The sequence below is a fragment of the Canis aureus genome, chromosome 2 (assembly GCF_053574225.1).
Source record: "Canis aureus isolate CA01 chromosome 2, VMU_Caureus_v.1.0, whole genome shotgun sequence".
In the NCBI taxonomy this organism is placed as follows: domain Eukaryota; kingdom Metazoa; phylum Chordata; class Mammalia; order Carnivora; family Canidae; genus Canis; species Canis aureus.
Window position 1 is genome coordinate 12,764,059 of NC_135612.1, and position 27,722 is coordinate 12,791,780.

The following is a 27,722-nucleotide window of genomic DNA, read 5'->3' on the forward strand; positions in this document are numbered from 1 at the left end:
TATACTTCCTCAGCTTGGAAGTCTGCAGTGATTTCCCATTAGCTTCAGCTAAGATAGTAATGTGTTAGGTTTCATGAAACATGGAAAACAAAAATCCATTTTCTTATTTTCTTTTATCAGTTTTCACAATATAAGAAATCTAACAAACTATAGCATTTCATATGATTACCAATCTTGAGTAATTACTTTCCATGAAAGGGATATTTGGAAATGTATATCTGAGCTTGGGTTCATTGTGTAATATAATTAATACCCCCAGGGCTGGTCAGATCTGTACTACATTCATTTCACCCAATTTTTCTGTAAAGGATTACAGGACCAGAGTATATTGCAGCAATACATAGACTAAATACTTAATGTTCAAAATAGGATTTAACACAGCACAGTTGGTGAAAAGCATCACTACCACTACATATAATAAAATACCTTCTACTAAGTTAAATATGTAAGTATTTTTCATAAAGTCAAGCAATCATACTTCAAATTATAAAACCACATGACATTATGAATTGGACTCTAAAATGAACTTGCTAAATAAGTATTTCAACAGATTAAGAGTAATGAGAATATACAGATTTCAAGGGCCATTGGTTTAGACCAAAATGTCTTAGAAGCAAAAAACAAAAGTCATCACTGGTTGTTCAGGGTCAGTAATTACCCAACTTAAAGTAAAATGTGATATTCCAAATAAACAAACGAAAAAAAAAAAAAAAAAAAAAAAAAAAAACAGCCCTCTCTCCTGAGTTACCCTACAGGAAACTTCCTGTCAAGACTACATTTACCTTAAAAAAAAAAAAAAAAAAATCCCAGTCATACAAAATGAAATATTGTTCATGGTGTAATCACATATATAGACATAGTTTAGTGCCTTAATGTCTAAGTCTATGTTAAGTCTTAGGAGGTCCTAGAAATGTTAATATCGTAAAGATTAGTTCTAATTTACATAGCTCAGACACACTGAGCTCAGGTTGGCTCATATTGTCTCACAAGACCCACCTACACCCATCTCTTCCCATCTCCACTTTCGGTGAGGTCGTATTGGTAAGTTCAAATAGGCCATGGAGAAAACTGCCTGGATGGCTTCTATTAAAATGGTGAAATTGATTACATACAATGCAGAAAAATGTTAATAAAGTAAGAAATAGAACCACTGTAGCAACTGAAGTCCACAAGCTATATCCAGTTCATCCATTATAACTCATTTAAAAAATAAAATGCTAATAAATTATGATACTACAAAGTAGGTCCCATATTGGAAACATGTTTTGCAATTTATCTTTCTCTTGCCCACTCCGCTGCTTTATGTAATGGAATCTTCAAACTTTTGGGTGCTTAGGCAAGTAAACTTTGGAATCATCTCTCTCTTTATCTCATGCCCCTATTTCATCTATCAGGAAATTCAGTAGATGTTGCTTCCAAGATATATCCAGAATTCAACTACTTCCCACACTGTCACTGTTAACTGCCCTGGATCAAGCCACTAACAGCTCTTCCTTGCTCTTCCCTGTTCTTAATTCCTGACTAGACTAGCATTCTAGCCCCCTGTTGTCTATTCTTAGGACAGCAGCTCCAGGGACTCATCATTTATGTCATTCCTTTGCTCAAAACCTTGTCATGGTCTCAATCTCATTCCCAGGAAAAGCCAAAATCCTTGCAGTGGCCCACTGATCTGCTTCCATTCTGAACATAGTTTTAGTAACTTCTCCTTTCACTCTCTCTACTGCAGCTACATTGGCTTCTTGGGTGTGTCAGAACTCCCACTTCAGTGCCTTTGAATGAACTGTCTTAGTGGTTAGAATACTCTGCCCCTAAAATCTGTACAACTATCTCTCACTTCCTTCAAGCCTTTGCTTGTCACCTTCTTAATAAGCCCAGTCCTGATCACATTATTTCAAATTTCAATGCCCTTTGTCCATCATCCTTTCCCCCGTCTCAGCATTTCCACTCCCCTTTACTCTCCTCTACTTTCTCTTCACAAAGCACTTAACAACATCCAACATATTTTATTATTTACCTATTTTATGTAGGTAAATATAGATGCTCAAGAAATGTTTGTTAATGAATAAACTAATGGCTATGCCAAACTCTAGAGAATGCTGAATGGCTTCATAATTTCTCCCTTGGTTTTAAAATATTTGACAATGATAACTGGCTCTGAAAGCTACCCAATGGGCTGTGGGTCTGAAAATGTTTTAAATTGCTTAATCATATCTGTAGCTCTGTTCTGTAGACTAAAATCTGTCAGAAATCTAATGCCAGAATCGTTATGGGAATTTTCTTTCTCACTGCACCACTTCCAAGAGCAATTTGAATCATTTCCTGAGACCCTAAAGCCTATAAATATACAATTTGCTTTTAAACTGTAAGGAGACTCTAGATTTGTGAAAAGTTTTTAAGCAGATTTTAGGGAAACAAGGGCTAAACCTTGAGGGCTAAAGCTAACCCCTGGTTTATAGGAGCAGATAAACACATAATTTAAGCACCCAGTGATATTTTATGTTTGTCTACCACATTGTTTTATACCTACACATAAACTACTTTCCATTTTCTCTATAGACTACTAATGAGTGATCAAAGTGTAAATAACAATTCAACATTTAGAAGTGTAAAACTTTTATACCAAAGAAGCAATAGAATTAGTGTACTTTGTATTGTTCAATGGTGTAGGTGGGGATGAGAAAAATATATCATTATATTTGAATACTGCAATTCCAAAATTTGATGAAATGTTTAAAAATGATATGGACATGAAGCAAATTTCTCAAATGGCCTCCAGATATAATTTCTCCATAGCCACAAAGAGATGTAAAGTAACAAAGAGCCTACCTCTGTTTAAGAAAAGGAGTTGCAATGCTATGTATACTTAACAGATGCTTAAAAAGCTTACAGTTCATTACTATGCTACTCACAGCCTTAGCATAAGTTAAAGGAATAGAAAAGAATTTTCACACTAAGTGCAGGAATGGGAAGAGGTAAAAGAAAAACAAATACAAGGGGATACTAACTTCTCCATACCTCTGGAGGTTAAAGAAGTTGTTTGTTTGTTTGTTGCCATCATTTAGAAAGAAAAGCGATGATGCTTGAACCACATTTTCATCTGTCAACTTTTGACAGAAATATCATGACCGATAACCACAGCTATCAGCATTGTACAGTGACGGAAGAAACTGAATAACTGTAGCAACCAAAGTTCATAAGCTCTACCCAGCCCTTCCATATGTAATTCAATGGGTGCTGCTCCCATGGGCAAGATAAGCAGCCTTGGAGAACAAGTGACCACAAGACACAATGGGACCACAGACTTTAAGGTGAATCTTTACTGGTTTGAGAGTTCAAGCTGGAAGCAAGTCAGGTAAAGAGGAAGTATCATTAAGCAATAATGCATATAAATAGCATTGTTTTATTGTTAATTAAGTCCTTAGATATTTATTAAATTTTCTTATTGCTCTATATCCTAGCCTAGGAAAAACATAGACTTCTCTTGCCTCTAGAATCCTTGTTTCACTATGAACAAAATATTTAGGTACATATTTAGATATGGAAATTTTCCATTTTTGCCTTATCTTTCAATTAAGTAACAGATATTTAGTGACCATCTACACTTACAACAATAAATAAAACAGGTAATGTCTGAGATATGTTACAGAGCATAAGCATGTGGCCTTCAATCTTGAACCAGATCGGTCAGTGTATACATTCATGCCTTTATAGACAAAAAAGAACTCAAGTATATTTAAAGCCAGCTACTACTATGAAAGCAGAGCTCAGGAAAGCAAATACCCTAAAGTTTTGCCATAAAAGATAGCAAAAGATAAGGGAAAGACAGGCAAAAATACCCATTGCATATTACACTCAATGCCTCAGGATAATATTTATTTCCACAATAAATTGCAATTAAATTTCATTTTCTGTCCTTTTACTCTCCCACCAACACATCAAATAATCTAACTTAGGAATTCATTGTTCCAATATACTTGTACATGTGTGTAAATGTGTAAATACAAAGATGTTTATTAATATATTATTTGTAATTTTTAAATTACAGAAACAATTTAAATACCTAAAAAGGTGAGAGTAAATAATTATTTGTATAATGGGATATTAGTTAGCTATTAAGAATGTGTCTAATTCACATATACAAGCATAGAACAGTGCCTTGAAGCTTTGGGGTTTGTTTGTTTTTTTAAGATTTTATTTATTTACTTATTTATTTGAGAGAGAGTGAGCAAGAGAGAGAGAGCACACAGAGGGAAAGGGAGAAGCAGACTCCCTGCTGAGTAAAGAGCCTGACACCATGAGATCCCATGACCCTGACCATGGCCTGAGTCAAAGGTAGGTACTTAACTGACTGAGCCACACAGGGACCCCAGTGCCTCGAAGCGAAAAAAACACAAGAAGCAAATGATGGTCATAGTTACAATGCATCTATGGTTTTCAAAGTATATGCACATAAACATTTATATATAAATAAAATCTATTAGGTAGTATCCAAACTGTTAACGTGGCAGGCAACAGTTTTAAATGTGTACATTTGGTTACTATTTAAAACATTTAAGTGAACATATATTGCTTTTTTAATAAAAGATAATTTTTCATTAGGTAGGTCTCTCTCTTCTTTGTCAATCACCTAATTACTAAGAAATGGCTGTAAACCTAGTAAAATGAACTTAGAAAAATACCAATTATAGAATAAAACCAAACAGAAAATACAGAAAGAATATCTTCCTTGACATAAATCTGAACTCATAGGCCTGTGTCCTACATATCACACAGATACTATTTACAAAGTGCACACACACACACACACACACCAGCATGGCATTGCCAGTCTGAATGCACAGGTTGGCCTACTAATAAATAGGGAAATTGGTTCCCAAATTATAAAAACTAATCAGGAAGTGCCTTTAGCAGAAAATTTTCGTCATCTCCCGGTCCACCATGAGAATGACAGCATCATGATGGTACCACAAAATCCAGGCATTCACTATAGCCTGCAGTCTAGTCAAGAACTTGACATTCTTTATCTCTTGTAAGTCTCTTGACAATGACTATGAGGGCAGGGCCTAAGTTTGGGGGGTCTGTCAAAATTATTAAAATGGTCTCCCTAAAGAAGCTGGTTAGAATCACCAGTTCAAAAATTAAATCTGCATATGACCTCACCAACCAGGAATAAGTTTCTCATTTCCCTTAATTGGGTCAAACACTAACCCATCATGATAATAGTACAGAGACAAGAGAGAATGACTGAGTAGACCAGTTCACAGGGACTACTTGGACTCTTCCTTTAACCAGTCTGAAGAATATATGTATGTGTGCCACCTCTTTTTAGGTGAAAAATGGCTGAAAATTTTATTTTTGCTTTCAGCATAACTAAAATTAAAAAAAAGTCACCCTAAATTATCCGGTGAGGGGGAAATAAGTCAAATACCAAGACTAGGACTTAATTCCTAAGCAGTCAGTCCGGTGCTAGTAAAGGAGGCCTATGCTTCTCAATATGGACCTCAAATAGATACCTTACAGACTCAGCTTTCAATTCTGTATGAAAAACATTATCAAAATTATTTTCATAAATATATGACATCCTAATTTATTTGGCTGTTATTTATTTAACAAATATTTATTGAGCAACTATTCTGTGCCAAGAATATTCTAGACAGATAAAATACTCTAGACAGGATCTCACTTCAGTGGGACTGTCAAGTAAGCAATGTATAAACAAACAGCTGTGAAGGGAATCTTGTCACCTCCCTACACATGCATGGATTTCGTTCTAAAGATTGGAGTACCCCAGAATGCGGTACTTGGATCTGTTTTCTTTTCTATCCACACTCACTTCCAGGGTTTGCTTCTCTAGTCTTGTGACCTCACAATTTATACCTCAAGCCTAGAGTTCTTTTTGAACCCCAGATCAACATATCTAACTACTGACTTAACATTTTCATTTGACATGTAGTAGACATCCCTGACCCAACAAACCTGATCTTCCCTCTCAAACCCGAAACTCCATTCATCTATCCAAAAACCTGGGCATCCCTGATGCTCTGCCTACTGTCTGTCACTCAGCTGCCCACCCTACCTCCCCCAATGAATTTTTAGAATATCTTGTTTTCTCTACCTGTAATACAAACTCAGAATTAAACTACTTCTTACCACCTCCACTGCTACCTCCTTATTTCAAGCTATCCTCTTTCAACCTATTCTCCTTCACTGGTGTCCTTGCTTTTACCTTTGCTCCACTCTACCTGTGGCAGATAAAGAGACCAGTAAAAATTTAAGTCAGATAATACCACTCCTGTGCTGAAAACCCTCCTCCTCTCCCCACATTAGGCAACTCAGTGTTCCTTAAATATGGCAGCTCTGCCTTCACCTCAGATTGTTTGTACTCTATTCTCTCTCCCTGGAATGTTCCTTCCCCAAATAACAGCATGACTAGCTCTCATCTCCTTCAAATATTTGCTCAGATGACAGCTTCTTAATGAGGCCTATCCCAGATAACCTTTTGAAAATTGCTAAATACACCCTATCCCTTCACTCTACCCTTTCTTTCTATAGCATTTATCCCTTTTAACTTCCTTTATACAATTATATATTGTATCTTATGTTGATTGCCTGTCTTATACTACTAGAAGAAAAGCCCCCTGCAGGCAGGTATTTTTATGTCTTTTGTTTACCCAAGTATCTACAATGGTGCCTGGCACATAATAAACACTCAAAATTTATTTGTTGAATGAATGCATTAAGTAATGAATTATCCTCTCATCTTCTACAAAACCAATTTTTTTACTGGATTATTTTATCTACAAACTAAACTGGCAAGAGGCGTTGAATTTTTGTTCTAAATGTAATGGAAAATCATTGAAGTATTTTAAATATGGGTATGCCATGAGCTTAGCTAAGTTTTAAATAGATTACTCTTGCTTCCTTATAGAGATGAGATTATAAGAAGCCTAGAATAGAAACAGAAAGATGACGTTCAGAAGCCATTATTAAATAAGCAGCAGAATTACATGCATAAAACCAAAAATCACTTAGAAAATATATTGATAAAATATATGGTATAGGAAATGTAACTAGTTGCTTTATTGGTATTTAATATCATATCATGTCTTTAGCCATGCTCAACAATAATGATACCACAACATTAACACTTGCATTCGGCTATTTCTCATTGTAAATGACCTCAGATACACTCCTCTATGTATTTCTCACCAGAAAGCAAATTATTTCCATAGATACAACTAAAAATGGGGCATATGTTATTCTCATAGTTAGTGATAGCAAAATGTTTTCTAATATTCATAGTGGTGGCATATTCCATGCTTATATGCCTTATTCCATTTAAGCAGGGAAAAAAAGTCCCAATTTAATGAAATGATCATCTATTTTTTTTTAATTTAAGCTTTTGTAAAAGTTAAAAAGATTTTATTTGTTTATTTGAGTGAGAGAAAAAGAGAAAGTGCATAAGTGGGCAAGAGGAGCAGAGGGAGAGGGCTCCCCACTGAGCAGGCTCCCCACTGAGCAGGCTCCCCACTGAGCAGGCTCCCCACTGAGCAGGGAGGCTAATCCTGGGCTCAATCCCACTGGGATCATGATCTGAGCCAAAGGCAGATACTTAACCAACCAACCCGGTGCCCCTACAATTTCCAAGCTTTTAAAATGTTGAAAATATGAGAAATAGACAAAGCACATTACATTTTATTTCATAACAAAAATTCATGAATCTACTCCCTCAAAAGGAACATGTAAATACTTTATACATTTACCTCAGGGCTGCTTTACAAGTCAGTCTTAATATTTATTTTATTTAAAAATAAAATTTCAATATGGAGAAACTATTTTAAAAATTAAATTATCCTACCTCTCCAAAAGCTTGTATTTAAAAAAAAAAAAAAGATCTTTAATGTTGCTATAGCTGATGTCAGAGAAATTACTGCCTATGCTCTCTTCTAGGATTTTTATGGTTTCATGTCTCACAATTAGGTCTTTAATCCATTTTGGTTTTATTTTTGTGTATGGTGTTAGAAAGAGGTCCCATTTCATTCTTTTGCATGAAGCTGTCCAGTTTTCCAAATGCCATTTGTTGAAGAGACAATCTTTTTCCTTTTGCATCTTCTTGTCTCTTTTGTCAAAGATTAGCTGACCATATAATCATGGGTTTTTTTCTGAATTTTCTATCCTATTCTACTGATCTATATGTTTTCTTTTGTACCAGTACCATAGTGCTTTTATTACTACAGTTTTATAGTATAACCTGAAATGTGGTGTTGTGATACTTCCAGATTTTTTTCTTTTTCAAGGTTGTTTTGGCTTTCCCAGTCTTTTGTGGTTCCATACAAATTTTAGGATTATTTGTTCTAATTCTGTGAAAATGCTGTTAGTATTTTGACAGGCATTGCATTACATCTGTAGATTGCTTTGGGTAACATGAACATTTTAACAATATTTGTTCTCCTAATCCATGAGCATGGAGTATCTTTCCATTTGTTTGTATCATCTTCAATTTCTTGCATCAGTGTTTTATTGTTTACAGAGTACAGATCTTTCCCCTCTTTGGTTAGATTTATTCCTAGGTATCTTATTGTTTTTGGTGCAATTGTAAATGGAATTGCTTTCTTTATTTCTCTTTCTGTTGCTCCATTATTAATGCATAGAAATGTAGCAGATTTTAGTATATTGATTTTGTATCCTATAACCTTACTGAATTTACTTATCAGTTCCAGTAGTTTTTGGTGAAGTCTTTAGGGTTTTCTATGTAAAGTATCATGTCTTCTTCAGTGAAAGTTTTAGTTTTTCTTCACCAATTTGGGTGATTATATAATCACTTTTATTCCTTTTTCTTGTCTGATTGCTCTAAGATTTTAAGCACTATTTTGAATAAAAATGGTAAGAGTGAACATCCTTGTCTTGTTCCTGATCTTAGAAGGAAAGTCCTTGATTTTTTACTATTGAGTATGTTACTCGTGTGTTTTTCATAAATGGACTTTATTATGCTGAGGTATGTTTCCTCCAAACCTACTTTGTTGAGGGTTTTTATCATGAATGGATTTGTACTTTGTCAAATGCTTTTTCTACATTTATTGAAATGATCACAAGGTTTTTATCCTTTTTCTTTTGACATGGTATATAATGTTGATTGATTTGTGAATATTGAACCACCCTTGCATCCCATATGATGCGATGGTGAATGATTTTTTGATGTATTGTTGGATTCACTTTGATAATATTTTGTTGCAGATTTTGCATGTTTGTTCATCAGAGACAGTGGCCTATAGTTTTCTTTTTTTGTAGTATCTTTATCTGGTTTTGGAATCAGGGTAATACAGGCCTCATAATATAAAGTTGGAAGTTTTTATCCCTCCTCTATTTTTTTGGAATAGTTTGAGAAGAACAGATCTTAACTCTTCTTTAAATGTTTGGTAGAGGGGCATCTGGATGACTCAGGGCATGATCTCAGGGTCCTGGGACTGAGTCCCACATAGAACCTTGTGTTGGGTTCCACATTCAGCGGGGAGTCTACTTGTCCCTCTCCCTCTGCCTTTGCTTGTGCGCTCTCTCTCTCTCTCTCTCTCTCTAGCTCTTGCTCTCTTTCTCGCTCTCTCTCTCTCTTTCTCTCTCTCAAATAAATAAATATATATATAGACAAAATATTTATAAATAAATAATTAATTAATTTTAAAAATTAATGGTAGAATTTACCTGTGAAGTCATCTAGCTCTGGATTTTCATTTGTTAAGAGTTTTTAAATTACTGATTCAACTTCATATATCTCTAGAACCAAGAGAAACAAAAGTAAACTATTAAGACTACATCAAAATAAAAAGTTTCTGCACAGTAAAGGAAACAATCAACAAAACTATAAAGCAATCTATGGAATGAGAGATACTTGCAAACCAAATACCTGATAAAGGGTTAGTATCCAAAATATATAAATAATTTATACAACTCAAATCCAAAAAACTAATAATCCAATTTAAAAATGGGCAGAAGACATGAACATTACTCCAAAGAAGATATACAGGTGGCCAAAAGACACATAAAATACTCAGCATCATTGTTCATCAAGGAAATGCAAATCAAAACTGGAGTGAGATATTACCTCACACCTGTCAGGTTAGCCAAAGTAAAAAACACAAGAGACAACAAATGTTGGCAAGGATGTGGAGAAAAATGAATCCTTGTGCACTGGTGGTGGGATGCAAACTGGCGCAGTATGGAGATTACTCAAAAAATTAAAAATATAACTACCCTATGATCCAGTAATCCTATTACTGGGTATCTATCCCAAAGAATACAAAAATACTAATTCAAAGAGATATATACACCTCTATGTTTCGACTTTAAACTTACCTTAAAAAAAAAAAAAAAACTTTATTGCAGGATTATTTACAAAAGCCAAATTATGGAAGGAGCCCAAGTGTCTATTAGTAGATGAATGGATAAAGAAAAGTGGCACACACACACACACACACACACACACACACACACTGGAATATTATTCAGGCATTAGAAAAGAATGAACTCCTGCCATTTGCAACAACATGGATAGAACTAGAGAGTACAATGCTAAGCAAAATTAGTCAGAAGACGACCAAATATCATGATTTCACTGGTATGGAATGTAGGAAACAAAACAAAGCATAAAAAAAGAGACAGAGACAAAACAAGAAAGCGACTCTTTTTTTTTTTTTTTCTTTTTGAAATAGACTCTTAATAAGAACTGTTGGTTACCAAAGGGAAGGTTGGTGGGAGATGGGTGAAATAGGTGTTGGGGATTTCACTATATTATACACCTGAAACTAATATAACACTGTATGTTAACTATATTGGAATTAACATTTTAAAACCTTATAAATAAATAAATAGCATCTTTTAAAAAGTCTTTAAGTGTGGAAACAAAAGAGTAAAAAAATCAATGCATTTTCTTTAGTTTCTTCCTTATTTTACCTTTTATTCAGAATGCAGACTTGAATAGGTATTTTAACATTTTTAATGATTCTGGTATAAAATGATCAATACCATTTTTTTCACAGCTGCTAACTATAAAATGATGGTAAGGAATAATATATACACAGGGAATTTGAATTTTCTATTTCAGTATCAAAATATTTCCATAAAATGTGGGGTTTCACATATTATTGTGTATTTTTCCTCATTCATTTACTTCATTGATCTATACTCAAAACCAATGGCAAGAGGAAACAAAGGCAAAAACAGCCCTAGGGACATAGGCAGTCTTAAAATTAAACTGCTGAATTGTCTTTTAGATATGACAGAAACTTTCAAGTTACAAACACATAGAGAATAACAAAACACTCCCTTTGTAACTATATTATTTAGCTGCAGATACACATATGACTAACTCACCTGAGAAAAGAAGGCAGAGTACTTGGAAGGAAAGGTTGATTGGAGCCAGTTGTAAAGGAAGTACCCACAGAGGAGGTCCAACTAGGATATACAAAATTTAAGGTGAAATCTGAATATTGTTATGTGATTAATATTATTCTTTTACTAAAAAAAACAATAGTCACTATATAAATCATACATACTGGAAACATACCGAATATACACAAGTCATTTTCTGCCATAATTTACACAGATGTGAGTGTAATATCATTTTTAATTAGGCTCATTTAAAATGGATAAAAAAAATAAATAAATAAAAAAAAAATAAAATAAAATGGATAAAAAGGCAACCAAGCTATGTTTTTATATTTTTTTAACCCATGCATAGGGAATTTCTTTATACAATAGCACTTTCCCTTGAAACTTAGAGGGGTTAAGAAGGAGTTAACCTAAAATCTTGTCTACAACAAAGGACTTTGTCATGTGCTTATTTTTGTGACTTTGTTTTCTGATTTTGTTTATAAAAATTCATTACGCAACAATTTTTCTAGCAAAGGTAAGATGCACTTTCAAAAGAGTGACAACATTAGGAAGCACAGTTTCACATCTAGGATTACAACTAATTATTGTCCGTCCTGGAAGAAAAAGATGTTCTTGTTGTCTCTTGCCTGGGTGTTCCAAAGCCACCTTATTGATTCCCCTGACTTTGATCTTTTATCTTTCCAATTCATATTTCATAGTATCCTTCTGTGCCAGTTCACTCATAATAATCAAAAAGTATTAAGGGACCCCTGAGTGGCTCAACGGTTTAGCGCCTGCCTTCAACCCAGGGCGTGATCCTGGAATCCCGGAATCGAGTCCCACATCGGGCTCCCTGCATGGAGCCTGCTTCTCCCTTTGCCTGTGTCTCTGCCTCTGTGTGTGTGTGTGTGTGTGTGTGTCTCATGAATAAATAAAATCTTTTTTAAAAAAGTATTAAAATTCTGCCCCTCAACGCTGCCAAATTTCACTGAGCCTCATTCTGAAGGACATTGGAATTTGATTGCCTTGAAAATGTTGGGGGAAAATTAGTATATCATCACAGCCACGAGATTAGCAGCAAATGAACACATGAAAAGAAAACAAGAAACTCGATAGGATTTTTAACAATGTATATTTAAAGGAAAAATATAAATTAAAATAAATTTTCTTTCTAGGTCATCAATTATTGTTCATACATATTCCACAAAATATGTGATGTGTAGCCCTGAAGTAAAGCATCAATATCAAGCATTCCCAGAGCTAATCAATCTTTACTAGGCTTGCCTTCAATCAAAAGGAAACTGTTAAGAGAAAGTTTGACTTATCCAAAATGTATGTTGGTATGTGTTTTTTTCTACAGAAATATTTCATCTTAATATAGCTTAGTAATCCCTATTATATCATCAAGATAGCTTAGTAAAATTGTTACTGGATAAATACACAGTTCTACCCATTTTTATAATTTATTCCTAAGTAGTCTATTTCCTATCTGATTATTTGCTTTCCAAGTGTAATATATCAGCCAATGTATACCTATACTTCACCCAGTAATTACCTCAACATTTATTTTCATTCAGGAAGGAGGACTAAGTAAAAAATGCCATCCTAGCTGTGCTTCTAAATGAAATGAAACAGTTTAATGTGGATCTTTCCTTCTTTCTAGATCACAAAGTCATTTTAAAGATAATGTTGTGGAAAATAAAAAGAAAAATAGAATATATGGTTCAACATAGAAACTTCTATTTGTTAATCTTGTTAAAATTAATTTCCTTATAGTGATACTGGAGTATTATTATAAATCTTTTAGTCATCAAGCTATGTAGAAATTATTACACCCACAAAACAGAGGATTATTTTTAAATGAGCTGCTTCTTACTAAATAATGTCTGATTCCAATCATTTCACTCCAAAATCTACAAAGATAGTGATTTATATGTTTCTTCTATTTCATCCATTTACTCCATTTATCCACATCCACATTCAGTACTTCTCAGTTGAGATATGTAACAAGCCTTAACTCTTTTTATAAAATCTCTCTCCTTTCTAATACATTTCACCCTGAGGTTTAATTAAATATCAAGCATGTCTTGTATTGAGCAAATCTGCTGATTATGTCCCTCTCCCCAAATTCATATGTTAAACCTTAATCCCCAATGTGATGGTATTTAGAGGTAGGGCCTTTGGGGGTGATTAGGTTGGGAGGGTGGAACCATCATCAGTGGGATTAGTGCCTTTATAACGTAGGCCCTGACAGCTCCCTTGTCCCTGCCACCATATGAGGACAGAGTGAGAAGATGGCCACCTATGAACCAGAAAGTGGGTTCTCACCAGATACCAAATCTGCTGGCACCCTGATCTTGGGCTTCCAGCCTCCAGAAGTGAAAGAAATAAATTTCTGTTCTTTAAAAGCCACCCAGTCTAAGCTTTTCCATTATGGCCACCAAACAGACTTGGACAATACTATTCCCACGTTCAAATCAACTTCTATGTTCCTCAGTATCTTTAAAACAAAAGTCTAAAGTTCGTAAGGTATACAAATCCCATGCAAATTTATTCTGACTCAGTTTCCAGCCATATTCCTCTTACGAAATCTCTGAACTCAGATCAGGCCAGACAGATCATTTCCCAAACACATCTTTGCCTATTTTTGTACAGTGCTTTCATTTGTATAATGTGCCTGGCTGCTTTTACTATAATGCCATATACTCTAGCCCATTTAAGCCTTTAACCTAAAATGCCACCTTTCCTAAGAAGGATAACCCAATCTGGATTAATCTTTCCTTCTATGTTACCAAACATTCTTCTTCTCCAAATCCATGCCATATTCAAAGCTTGTTTTGCAATAAAAATAACTGTTTTTCAAAAATAGATTCTCAACACGTTTGTGAATTAATTATGCATACCGGCAATGGTTCATAGATTCTAAAAAAAAAAAAAAAAAAAGTGTCCAACCAAAATTTTGGTAAAACAAAGCCTGATGATTCTAATAAAAATACAACCCTCACTTCTCATTTTTTGACATTCCATATCAAAAGCCTAGTAGAAGTTAATTTGATTCTATTTCAATTTTAACTTAAAAATTGGATTTAAATAAGCATAAAAATACATTCATATGAAATTATATCCATGTATTGTATTGAACAAACACAAGTGGTAATAAAAACACTATCTTTTTGTTTATTTTTATTTCTAAGAATATTTTCTTAAAATTTTCAAATACATATAAAAGCAGAGAGAGAATTATAATGAACACCCAGGTACTCACCACCCATATCCACTAGTTATCAAGATTTTGCCAGGCTTTCTTGGACTATTCCTTTTCCTTCCCTTTCAAAATGTATTCAGCGTAAATAATATTGCCTATCCCTGGATGAAACTATAGCAAACTCCTGGAGTCTTCAGCTCATTCCTAAGCAATGGACAATTCTGTAGTTGCAAACAATCTCAGTGAGTCTCAATTTAGAAAATAGGTCAGGTCAAGGTTTTAATCAATTGTACCTAAGATCTCCTCTTTCCTGGCTCTATTCTGTTTCAGAGCGAGATGTACAGAAGGGAATGTTCCTTTCCATTCCCCCTCCCCCCACCAGTCTACATTCCCAGCTGGACAACCACTTTTGCAGTCCCTCTCTGGTAGCAAGTGGAAAGAGAAACTAATACTACCTTAGGCTAGTTTTGCATTCCCTGGAAACTGGTGGATAAAAACCTTTTTGTATCATGTGATGCTTTCAGAAGCTTGCCTGAAGTGTCTTGCAGGACCCCTTTTTCTTAAGTAACCTGCAACCATGCAGAAACACCTCTATGACAGGTGGTCATGTACTACTCCATCTTCAGTCTCCAGACAGTAACCTCCCAGCTTTTTCTGGCTGCAGTAGTCCTTCTACCACACAAGGAAAACCTGGATGACTGTATATGTTCTCTCCTGCAAGACCCATGTCAGCTCTATATGACCATTCTTGTATGTCTTGACTGGACAAACTCTCAAAGTAGGAACAGATCCCAACAAGCAGCACTCTCCAGGCTTGACTCCTGAAGTAGTTTGCCATCCCAACTTCACCTTTCAGGTTTCCAGGCAGAGTCAGTCCCCAGCACACCAGTTATAGGAGTGACATCTTCAAATCTCCACTTAGCCTTTTGAAAAGATTCTTCTAAAAGTTAGGAGTTAGAATTAATCTTATTCTCCAGGGATGGGAACTCAAAGAAAGGCATCAGCTATCTATAAGAAAAAAAAAAAATCCCATTCTTTCTCCTCCACTTACTCACAGGTGACTTTGAGTGAAGTAGTTCAAAGGCCATGAGGCATTTCCTTTCAATATCACAAATTGTTTCATCTCACTTCTTAATTTCACATCTATTGTATCTTAATACATAATTGAAACTTTTAATTTCCTTCAATATAAATATCTTGTCACAAACACACATACACACACACACACACACACACCACACACAAACAGGATTAACTATGAATGTGGTCATCCATAGTTTACATCATCCAGAGAAGACAACAATTCATTTACTGAAGGGAAACTATTGGAAAATATTAAATTTTTGTACAAGGTAGATACTGATAGAAATTTCTTTGGAGGATATAGGATTCCATGATAAGCTGAAATGAATTCCAGTCATATTTAGTAATTATTAATGTTCCTACACAATCTATTTTGCCTATTTAATAACATTTAATGAATAACATTTATATTGGCTGAGTACCATCAGTATATTAGGTTTTATAGTGAACATACAGAAGACTAAGTCCCATTTTTGTATCTATTTAATAAATATTGACTTCTTGTTTAGAAATTTGACAAGATTTATTGACATGGCAATTCCATATTTTCTGAGAAAGATTAAAATTTTTATTAGGCCCCAAAAGTAGAAGGTAATGTCAATACTGGTCTAGGTTACATGCATTTATCATGACATTCATTCAAACACAGATTGAGGTTTCCATAAAATTGTTAGCCCTGTTTCTTTTTTCACATAATTAGGAAAGACAGAGCCATTCAAACATCCCTTTTCAAACCGGGAATGAACAAAGGGCCCCCAAGACTAGATGCAATGCTGAATCTAATAATAGTGCCCCTGAAACTAATCAGACTCCTCAAAAGAGTGAAGGTGAGAAAAGGAAGGCACATCAGTAGTGCAGTCACTGTACAGTCAAGTGAGAATAAGAACCATCATCACTGTCTAGCCCACTGTTATATTATCAAGGAGGAAAATACTAAATTGATTTGCATATTTAAAGATGTTCTCTGGACTTTCATGAGATTCTCATTTAAGGAATAATAAAGGACACTATTAAGGAATTTTTTTATAGTTTATTTGTTTTTAATCTCCCACTTAACATAGAACAAAAGGAAAAAAATCTAAGAAAGCCTTGAAATATAATGTCAAACAATAACTAACAACTGGATTGCCAAGAGAAAATAAGGGTCTAAAGATAAGTGTACCTGAAAACAATGGAATCACCTTGGACTTATGCTTATTTGTTTGAGATGATATATGCAAAGTTTTTAAATGGTGCCCAGCACATATTAAATATTTAATAAATGACAACAGTCATTATTATCACTTATATTATTATAACTAATTTCTAGCAAAGAGATACTTACAAAGCAAATACTCTTGATAAAGGCATTATAAGCAAGAACGTTCCGAGAAAAAGTGACTTTTCCTCATTGAAACAGTTTTTATAATTTTCTGTTATTGAAAGGGAAGAGAAAGATGGGAGACAAATCATATGACTAGAATAATATATTATGTATATAGTATAAACTTGGATTAAGCTAGAAATAACCTGGCAATTTTTATTATTTAATAATTATAGGCTTTACCAATGCCAGTACTAAATATTAAGTAATATACACATAATTTATAAATATAAAATGACATATATTATATACAAACTTCATATATATTACATATAGATATGTTTGACTTTATATGCTCCAGATTTCCATTATCATTCAATTCAGAAACTAAAAATAGATATAATTATTATGTAGTCAGCAATTCCATCATGGCCTTAATCTCAGAAAGATAAATCTTACAGACAACTCAAAAGCAAGTAGTTTGATTCTCCTGTTACCAAACCCAACAGGTACTTTTATATACACAAACAAAATAATGACTTACCAGTAGAGAGTAACTGCTAAGTAAATATTTGTCAAAATATTGAATAAGCCATGGGAATAACATAATTGCATTTTGCCAATGATCGATTAATATATTCTTTTTTGCCAGGAATAATTCTGTTTAAATGTAAAAGCTGTGAAGCCAGTCAATGAGAAGATCCTAATATAGTTTCTAGAAGACACTAACCTTGAGAAATCAGATGGTATTTAACTCTGGTTTGTTTTGTGATATGAACAGAAGAATTAAAACAACTTTACAAAACTCTCCATGAGAACACCATTGGCTCATTTCCTTCTCACCAAATCAAGTCTTAATTCATGCTGTCACTAAGATCACTTTTTGTATTGTGGAAAATTTTACATAAACACTTCCAGGAAAGGTGACATGGTTAAATGCTTAATCCTGAAAACTACTCAAAAGACACCACCCTTGAAAAACATAGCTAGTGAAAAAAGATTGCTTTCATTCAGTTCACTATCTGTGTATCAGCCCAAGGAAAATAGATTTTTAGGTGTTTGAGGGAAAATGCTATTTGCTTACAAAGGTATTTTTCAGATGATAAGTTATGTTAAAATTTAAATTTTTTTCCAAACTCTGTCATTTACTTACTTGAAAAATTCACTTGAAATCTAGGTTGCCATTTTCTACAAATAAAATAAGGTTAACACTTACCTATGTCAGTGTGACATATCAAAAACTTAACAATCCTCAGAATATGACAATGTAAGTATATATAATTTAACTGGAAGAATACATTAGCAAGTAATTCAGAGCAATTTAAAATCTAAATGGTGGTTTTAGGTTAGATAAATGAAAAGAATCAAGCTTATTTTTTATTCAAAAATATCTTTAATGTCTTTAGTGAGGTCAAATCCATTTCACATAGATAATCTATCATTCAAATTATAGAGTGATAATTTTGGCCTGAAGAAAATAGAAATTTGAATTTGAAAAGCATGTCCCTTTTCTGGAAGAACTGCTTCTATGTCTCTTTTAAGAGAAAGACAAATATACCAAGATCAGATAAAAAAAATCTTAAGGTCATTACAAAACAACATACATCCAAGATTACTTTCTCTTAAGAGAGTTAGAAACTAAATCATAAGAATAAAATCCCTTATATTCGAATTTCACCTAGAAGAAAATATATCAGAATCTCCAGAAGAGGAAAAGGGGGGTTATTTTGAAAATATTCTCTAAGTGATACTGATAAATTCTCCAACGAATTGGCTGATAAGACCAACCAACTAACCTCATAATCCTATACAGTCACAAAAAAATAATGATAATAATAGTCTTTTCATAATTCATTTGGGTATCAGGTATTTCCATCTCAATGTCTTGTCATGGTCTTAAAATGCACATATTAAGCTATTTTCTTCCTTTCCCATCATTAGTCTATTCTTCCTCATATACTTTTATCAGAGTTAACAGCAGTCTTTCTCAAAGACACCTTTCCCCAAAAACCTTTCTCATACTGGTATGTCCTTTTACTTCTATCCCTAAAATTACTCTAATATCAGGCTGACCTTTTGGACTCCATATTTACTTAAAATTGCTTCATCATATCTCAATGAGACTAATACAATAGTCTCCTAAGTGCTGTTCCTGCCAGCTCTTGCTTCCACTTTGCTCCCAAATGCTCCCGTAATTCCCTTTATTAGAAATAATTTATTATATAATCACGTCTCTTCGTTTAAAAACTTCTTCAGGTCACTATGGTCTTCAAGAAAAGATTTCAAAATCTTTAGCATGTCACATATTATTCTTCAAATCCAATTCAATTTTTATTTCCTCTGAGAAATTTTCCCCAGTTCTTTCAGCATGGGACACTTTACAGAGTTTCCACTAAAAGAAAGAAGTTCACTATGAAAAAAGACATGGGATTGTAGAGACAGGGGAATTAAAATTCAAGAGAAGCGAAAGAAATTCCTAGGCAAATGATGAAAGGAATTTCCTGGAAGACATTTACACAGTAAGTTGGGAGAACAACCAACCATCTAGAAAACAGAAAGATGGACATTCTGAGAAGGCAAAAGAAAAGAATTTCCAGGTGTTTTGACCTAATGAGGAATATTTCACAGGTTTTTTTTTTTTTTTAGAGAATTTGCAAGAGATAGTGATCAGTGATAAACATCTAGATTCCTCCCCCCCAAATGAGACTATTGTTTCCATTAAGATAAATTAAAACCTGTATAAGAAAGACAATGTGATCAATTTCTATGTGACTGAGCTCTGAACAATAATTACTAAATAAAGGAATATAATCTCTAAATCTTGAATAAGCCAGAATTTGTGATATATTTAAATTGGTCAAATTTTGTATGAATTTTAGTCTTCATCTTCCATAAGGAGGTTCAATAATAATTAAATCTGAAAAATCAAGAAATAGATATATAAACTTATTCTTTAGATATATAGAGGCAAAGGCCAGAAGAAATTGCAAAAGTGTTGAAATTACTTGCTCTTAGAATCGATGAAGGCGTGTGTTCCTCAACTACTGGGGCAACACTATGTGCCTTGTGAGTGGTGCCCAAGACCTGACAGAAAAAAACAAGCAAGAACTAGACTCCCAGCATTCAATACAATTGAAGGTAGTATGACCAAAGTGTAGTGTATAGATCCAATATTAGAGATACTATAAAACAAAAACAATAAGTAAAATTAGAAGAAACAAAAAGATGGAAACAGTTAACTTTTAAAATTTTGTTTGTATGAGTAGTCAGAAAGTAGGATGAAAATAATCTAATAGCTTTCAAACAAGAATAGAAATTATAAGCTAGATATGCTATAAAAATTATCAAAGGGTTTGTGATATGCAGAGGACAGAGTTAATGTGCCAAAATAAGCTATCCTTCCCTAATATTCATTTTTAGTCATTTTAATACAATGAGAAGTTTAAAGTCAGAAATTTAATTTTGTTTTAACAAAATAAGGCATAGTTTAAGGGAATTTTCATTGCACTGAAAAAAGATTTTTTTTTGAAATCTACTACAGTATTATGTAATTCTAAAAGTGAATTTATACACATGAATATTTTTAAGTCATAATATATGTATAAATATATATACTATGAGCAACTCTCCAACAAACACTAAATACTAAATTTTAATAAATGATTTTTAAAACTACTTTTCTTCATATGTTTTCATTTTCTCCATGTAAAATAAAGTTCAAGAGAATCAATGAGTAAAGTATTATAGCTATAATACAAATCCATCCAAGCTGGCACAAAAATCACTATGTTGTTGTTATTATTATTATTATTATTATTATTATTATTATTATTCTAAAGCAAAAATAGTGCATTAGAAAATGTAATATTAGTTTATGCAACACATTTTGAGAGCATACCATGTATCAGGTTCTATCTGTATAATAGAATACAGCACTGACTAGAGAGAGAAAAATATCTGCCTTCTTGAAGCTTACACTATACTTGAAAAACAGAAATAACAGTAATAATAGGAAAAAGAAAATGTCTAATTCACCATAGCAACAAAACTATGAAGTACCTAGCAATAGACAAAAAAAAAAAGTAAGAAGTCTATAGAGAAAAGTATGAAAAAAATTGAAAAGTATAACTCCTAAATAAATGGGGAAATATACCATGTTCATGGATTGAGACAGTATCATAAATGTCACTTGTTCTGTAAATAATATAAATTGAATACAATTTGGATTAAAATTAAAATACAATAATTCTTTGGGAAAAAGGGCTTTTAAAATTCATGTGGAATATTAGAAATAGCCAAAAAATAAAACTGTTTTAAGAACAAAGGAGATGGGCAGCCCCGGTGCCTCAGCGGTTTAGCGCCGCCTTCGGCTCAGGGTGTGATCCTGGAGTCTCAGGATTGAGTCCCATGTCGGGCTCCCTGCATGGAGCCTGCTTCCCCCTCTGCCTGAGTCTCTGCCTCTCTCTATCTCTCTCTCTCTCTCATGAATAAACAAATACAATCTTTAAAAAAAAAAAAAAAGAACAAAGGAGGTAAGCCAACGGAAACCAAACTTTATAGTTAAAAAGACAAAAAGCGTTGCAGTAGTCAGGGATTAAAAGAAAGTAAATCAATAGAGTAAATCAATAGAGAATAGAAAGCTGAGAGATAAACTCATGCATACTTAATATATGACTCAGGTTATATAAAAATCAGTGGCAGGAGGATTCGGTATTCAATAAATGGATCCAGGTGAAATAAACTCACTATATGGAAAAATATATATATAAGTCATATTTTTATGATCTGGGTGTAGGAAAAGATTTCTCATACAAAATACTAATTAAGTACACACAACAAAATATTTGATACTCTTCATTAAAATTACAAATTTGAGCACATTATAAAAAGGTAAAGAAAAAAAGAAATAAAGTCTACCTGCTGTGAAAAATCATTTAAAGTGCACACAATCTTTAAATCCTTAGCATGCAGGAAACTTTAAGTACTCCCACAAGTCAAATAATAGACCATCTTATGAGAAAATGAGCAGATGCAAAGAGATCATTTTCAGAAGAATATGAATATTCTTGGAATATTCATATTGGAATATGGATATTCCAAGAAATGGAATATGGTGCAATAGACATTTTCTATGTATCTTGGAATTTCCTTTCCAATAAAAGGAAAAATGTTCATATTCACTAGTAGAGGAACTCAAAAGAAAATAATTCATCAGGTTGACAACAACAAAAAAATTTAAGTATATCAATATTAAGTGCTGGTGAGGATATGAAGCAATAGAAATCTCCATAGTATGTGGTTGGAGTATATATTTTTTTAATTACTTTGCAGAGAAATTTGATATTATCTAGTAATGCTAAAAATCTTCATCACCCAAAACTTCTAATTCTAAATTTAGAAACTAGGAAAACGGGCAGCTCTGGTGGCTCAGCGGTTTAGTGCGCCTTTGGCCAGGGGCCTGATCCTGGAGACCCGGATCGAGTCCCACACGTCGGGCTCCCTGCATGGAGCCTGCTTCTCCCTCTGCCTGTGTCTCTGCCGCGCGCGCGCTCTCTCTCTCTCTCTCTCTGAAAGAAAGAAAGAAGGAAAGAAAGAAAGAAAGAAAAAGAAAGAAAGAAAGAAAAAGAAACTAAGAAAACTGTCACAGAGGATATAAGGAAATATGTATAAGAATCATCAATTCACCATTGTTTTTCTTTTACAAACTTAGCTCACTTGAAAAGTTTAAGTTTAGGTATCCCAATCCAACAAGTGTATGAAATTCATTAAGATTAAATTTTCAAGCTTTTGAAATGTGTCATTTGAGGTAAGAGATTTTTGTTATAAACCTCTTTATGTTGTATATTTTACAACATAAAAAATGAAATCTACATATTTCACATTAAGATCAGTGAGATTTTAAACTTAGCAGCTGCTACTTTTGTCTTAGACAGTGTTGGAGTCCTCTAATAATAAATTCTTACAAATTTTATGTAATTCAATTGTCAATGGAAAAAAATTGAGTGAAGATACTTAATTCTCCAACTAATTTTTTAAAAAAGAAGGCTTTACTGTATATATCTTATTTTGAGTTCCCTGAAGGCAGGGCCTTTGTTTTAATTGTTAATAACATGAATTTCACATAAATATAAATGTTATTATTGAGAACAATAAATCCTATATCTTCATAATAGTCATGTCTGTATTTCCAGAAAAATAAAGCTTTTTCAGCTTAGCAATAAAAAAATTAAACTTTTTTTAACCTAGAGCAATATGTGACTGAAAACATGCCATAATTCATAAATTATTTAAAACCCAAACTATATATGAGCTACTTTCAGCAATTTAATTCAACTTAACTTTCAAACTACATGGAAAGAAAACATTCAATATTTAAAAGCCCCAAATTCAAAAAAGTTCCCTGAAGTGTGGTTCCAAGAATGTAATATAAGCTACTTGATGCCAGTAGTAATAATATGTTCAAAAAAATATAAACAGGAATAAGGAGCACCCGGATGGCTCCGTCAGTTAAGCATCTGCCTTTAGCTCAAGTGATGATCCCAGGGTCCTGGGATGGAGCCCTGAGTCAGGATCCCTGCTCAGCAGGGAGTCTGCTTCTCCCTCCGTCTCTGCCCCTGCCTTCCTGCCGTCCCCCAGCTCATGCTCTTCTTGCTTTCTCTCAAATAAATAAATAAAAACTTTAAAAAAAGAAGAAGAAGAAAAATTTTTCAGGAATAAATAATAAAGAATTTTTACATAGTTTTGATAATTAAATCTTCATTTTAAAATAAAGTTCTCAAAATAAAATTGATCAGAACTTTAATCACTGCAGCCACCAAGTGGAAAAAGCTTCATATTACATCATAAACTGTCAAAACTATTTACTCCAGTACTCAAATATTGTAAACAGACATGACCAAATGATGTATAAGTCTTGAAAACTAAAAAATTAAAAGAAGATTTAAATGAGACAAAAGCTCATCCTAATTAAGTAACATGCCATTTGTTTCCACTATTCAAAATATTTGCTCATTTCACTTTCTTAACCCAAACTAGCTCAGGACTCTCTCAATTTTAGATTAATGAGGTTAGTCTGCCTGTGGCATGCGGAATATAGCTGCTAATACATCCTTATCTATTCCAAAAGAGCACTGATAAACTGTTCAAGATACCATTTTCTTCTTAGCTATCTTCCCACCATCTAGAGGGCCTTTTTTTTCCTCTCCTCTCTTTGGAATTAACTTAAAAAAAAAAAAAAAAAGGTAAGTTATTTATTTAAGAGAGTGAGCATGTGGACAAGGGGAGGGACAGAAGGAAAGGGAGAGAGAATCTCAAGCAAACTCATGCTGAGCCTGACATGAAGCTGATCTCCCCCCACCCTGAGATCATGACCTGAGTAGAAACCAGGGGTCTGATGCTTAACCTGCTGTGCCACCCAGGTACCCCTCCTTGGAATTAACTTTTAAAATGAATGCTCTTAAGGCTGGTCAACTTTGTTCCTAACAACTCTAGTATGGGTCTCAATCCAAATGGTCAATAGGCATGTACCACCTAGTTCTTTTAGGGGCATGAGACATCTAAACTTTCTCTCACTTTAAAATCATAGAGCATACAAAAATTTGAGTTTAAAAAAAATTAAAAGGATTTCTTATTTCACTATACACGTATTTCTGTTAAAGTTAAGCTTTAACCAAAAAGTCATACAATCTTAAGACAAGTCTCAAAGTTTAGATTAGGAGATTGTATAAAAATGCTGTATCTCATCAACTTTACAATGACTTTTTTCACATTTTAACAATTCAAAATTAGGATGAGACTTTCAAACTAAGGTATGTCATGGTTTACCTGGTGATGTTTTTTCTTACTTGGAGGTACATAAATTAATAGTGAAATTTATAATCCATAACATGTTAGATTTAATCAAATATAGTAGCATTAAGCATCTTTATATTTCCCTATTCTTTGTACAAGAAAAGTTTATTTCAAAAATAAAACCCCCACAATATCAATAAAGAAAAGAAGTATCTGACCGTTTCTTTGCAGTTTACTTTGTAGGCCCCAGTACATTTCAACACTTTTTTTACTTCAGATAAGGCAACAGGAATTTCACAAGTTGGGTTTTTCTAGCCAATGAAGAATTTCTTTTTGTAAAATAGGTAGAAAGACATTACACTCTCAGCATAATGTGTACTTCAGAGGTTAAGCTAGTAACTATAAAACAATGTTTTCTGAGCAATTTAATTAGAAGGAGAATAAATTTCAAAATGATAAAGCTCTGTTTTGCTTTAGATAAAACTCAGCTTTGGGACCTCTGGGTGGCTTAGTGGTTGAGTATCTGCCTTCAGCTCAGGGGTCCTGCAATCAAGTCCTGCATCAGGCTTCCCAGAGGGAGCCTGCTTCTCTCTCTGCCTGTGTCTACCTCTCTCTGTGTGTCTCTCATGAATAAATAAAGTTTGAAAAAAAAAAAAAACTCAGCTTTTAAGTTTTAAGTTCCTTTCTGAATGTTTCCTAAAACAACAAAATATTGATGACAAACCTATATTAAGTAAAAACTATAAATTTCAGGTGGCTTAAATTAAGTCAAGTCATTTGAGTTAAAAATTAAATAAGAAGAATTTAACACATTTTAGAAATAGAAGCTTACAGACCTTATGAAATAATTTTCTAAGATTGGTTGTATAAGTTTACATCTTTAACAAGTATGTATACATAGCTCTGCTATTAAAAAAACTCTTCAAGTATAAAAGCTTCAGAAACCACATGTCTCTCTGAAAACTGAGGTCCATCTGGGGATAGGCAAATAAAGTGGAATTTTATCTCCACTTAGGTACAATGACTGTTATAATTCTGCACTGAAAAGTGGAATACATCATCTTTTCCAAAATTTCTACCTATTTTTTAGTAAGGAAGTCTCAAGCAATTCATAATAGAGGCGCCTATATTCTTAAAATCTTTTGTGTGGGACTTTCCAGTTCAACCTAAAATGTACAGAAATACATTGGAAAACCAACCTAACATTATTGCAGTGAATTCGCTCTATACACATAGCTAATGCCAGATTCTCTAATGATTTGGCAAATACATTTCATTTCCATTAATGTAGAAAGGGTGAGCATCTCTTAAAGTATACAGAATTTGGAAGAAACTAAAACAATGTAAGAATAAAAGTTCTCAACCCTCTCCAGAATTTACCCTTTTAATGCAGTTCTAGTTAAACTAGAGATGATTTAAGGTGGCAGAAACTGTAAATATTTTGGAACAAAGGATTTTCAAACATGTAAATATCCTCTTAATGAAGAAAAATTGTATGCTGTAAAATAAACAAATGAATTTTCTCCTGGTCAGTATCAAAGCAAGAATTTGGCTATTGTGGTAATAAATAAAGCAGGCAAAAATGAGATGAAGCACTTAGAAATTTGGAGGAGTGAGTACTCCATGCAAAATAAGGTCATTATTCCAATCTGTCCAGTACAGATTAGGACTTTTCAGAAGAAAGCAAGTTGGATAATGCTCTGACACAGGGATAAGAATGATCAAATGGTTCAAGACCTAAGAAGATAGGATAAAAGAGCTTTTTTTGTTCAGTGATGAATGAATATCAAGAGATTCTATTCACTACACACTTTATATGAATTACTTGAACAAGACATTTGTTTGGAAAAGGTGTCATTGAACTACATATTCTTTCTCAATACATACACTTATAAAAAGTAAGTGGGAATATGCTAAAGTTTAAAGATACATTTCTATTTGTTGTAAAGGAAGGAATAATGGAATTTTCTGTGTATCAATTTAGAGACTACAAACTGTTTAAAAGTAAAAGCATCTTGGGGTACTTGGGTAGCTATGTCAGTTGAGTGTCCAACTCTTGATTTTAGCTCAGGTCATGGTCTCAGGGTCATGGAATCTGGTACCACATGGAGCTCCACACTGGGCATGGAGCCTGCTTGAGATTCTGTCTCTCCCTCTCCCCCAACCTCTCTCTCTGCTTGCACTCTCTCTATTTCTCTCTTTCTAAAATAAATAAATAAAATCTTAAAAATAAAAAAGTATAAGCATCTTACAAATTGTAAGACATAAAGGACATAGGATATAAATAATACTAATTTTTAAGGTTTATATATGAGTTTTTATTCAGTAACCACGTGATGATATCTGATCATTCATCTTACTCTAAAATAGATTGATTTCTAGAACTATTTATTTTCTCTCCATCTATGTCACAAATGGAATGCTTTGGCAAAAATAATTTTACTTAAAGAATCTTATCTATATAAGTTGTAATTTATACTTAACTCCTCAGCTGAATTTAGTCATAGAGAGAGAATATTTAGAAGAGGACAGTAAATCATATTAGATTAAGTTACACAATTTTTCCAAGCATGTTTTTAAATTTTCTGTTACTAGCCTACTGAATGAAGAAATGTGTATTTCTATTTCTAAATTGCTTACTAAATGTATTAATGAACATAGTGAAAGTTGGAAAAGTTTAGTTTTTGGAAATGCAGAGCTTCAGTGCAATAATCTCAGAAAAGTTTATTAGATCTTAGTTGAGATAATGTACCATAATAAATGTGCAATATATTAACCAAAGTATCTGGGTTGATGTCTAGGTTACCAATGAGAAAGGAGCTGAAATAATCCTTATATGTAGAAAACTCTTTTAGTCTCTTAGGGGGAATATGCTTTCATGGAGAAGGCTCTGTTACTTTGTGGTTAAAAGCAGGAGTCAAAGAGTTAGATGTCATATCTTGCATTCATTCCTTTCCAGAAAATGTAATGTTTCTG

The 27,722-nt window shown here is 33.3% G+C and overlaps 1 protein-coding gene across 3 annotated transcripts in view; it reads right to left on the reverse strand.

Moving 5' to 3' along the window:
• The window catches only part of LOC144292809 (uncharacterized), a 481,267-nt gene that overhangs the window by 387,033 nt on the left and 66,512 nt on the right, over positions 1-27,722 (reverse strand). The window contains exons 3-5 of one of the 3 annotated variants that reach the window (XM_077863670.1): positions 11,365-11,445; positions 9,697-9,768; positions 6,792-6,947 (exon numbers count right to left, since the gene is read on the reverse strand). In XM_077863670.1, the coding sequence (XP_077719796.1) occupies positions 9,745-9,768; positions 11,365-11,445 (105 nt within the window). In that variant the 3' untranslated portion in view covers positions 6,792-6,947; positions 9,697-9,744. Of the gene's footprint in view, positions 1-6,791; positions 6,948-9,696; positions 9,769-11,364; positions 11,446-21,856; positions 22,517-27,722 lie in introns of those variants that run through there. The other 2 variants (XM_077863666.1, XR_013360225.1) reach the window with 2 other exon arrangements.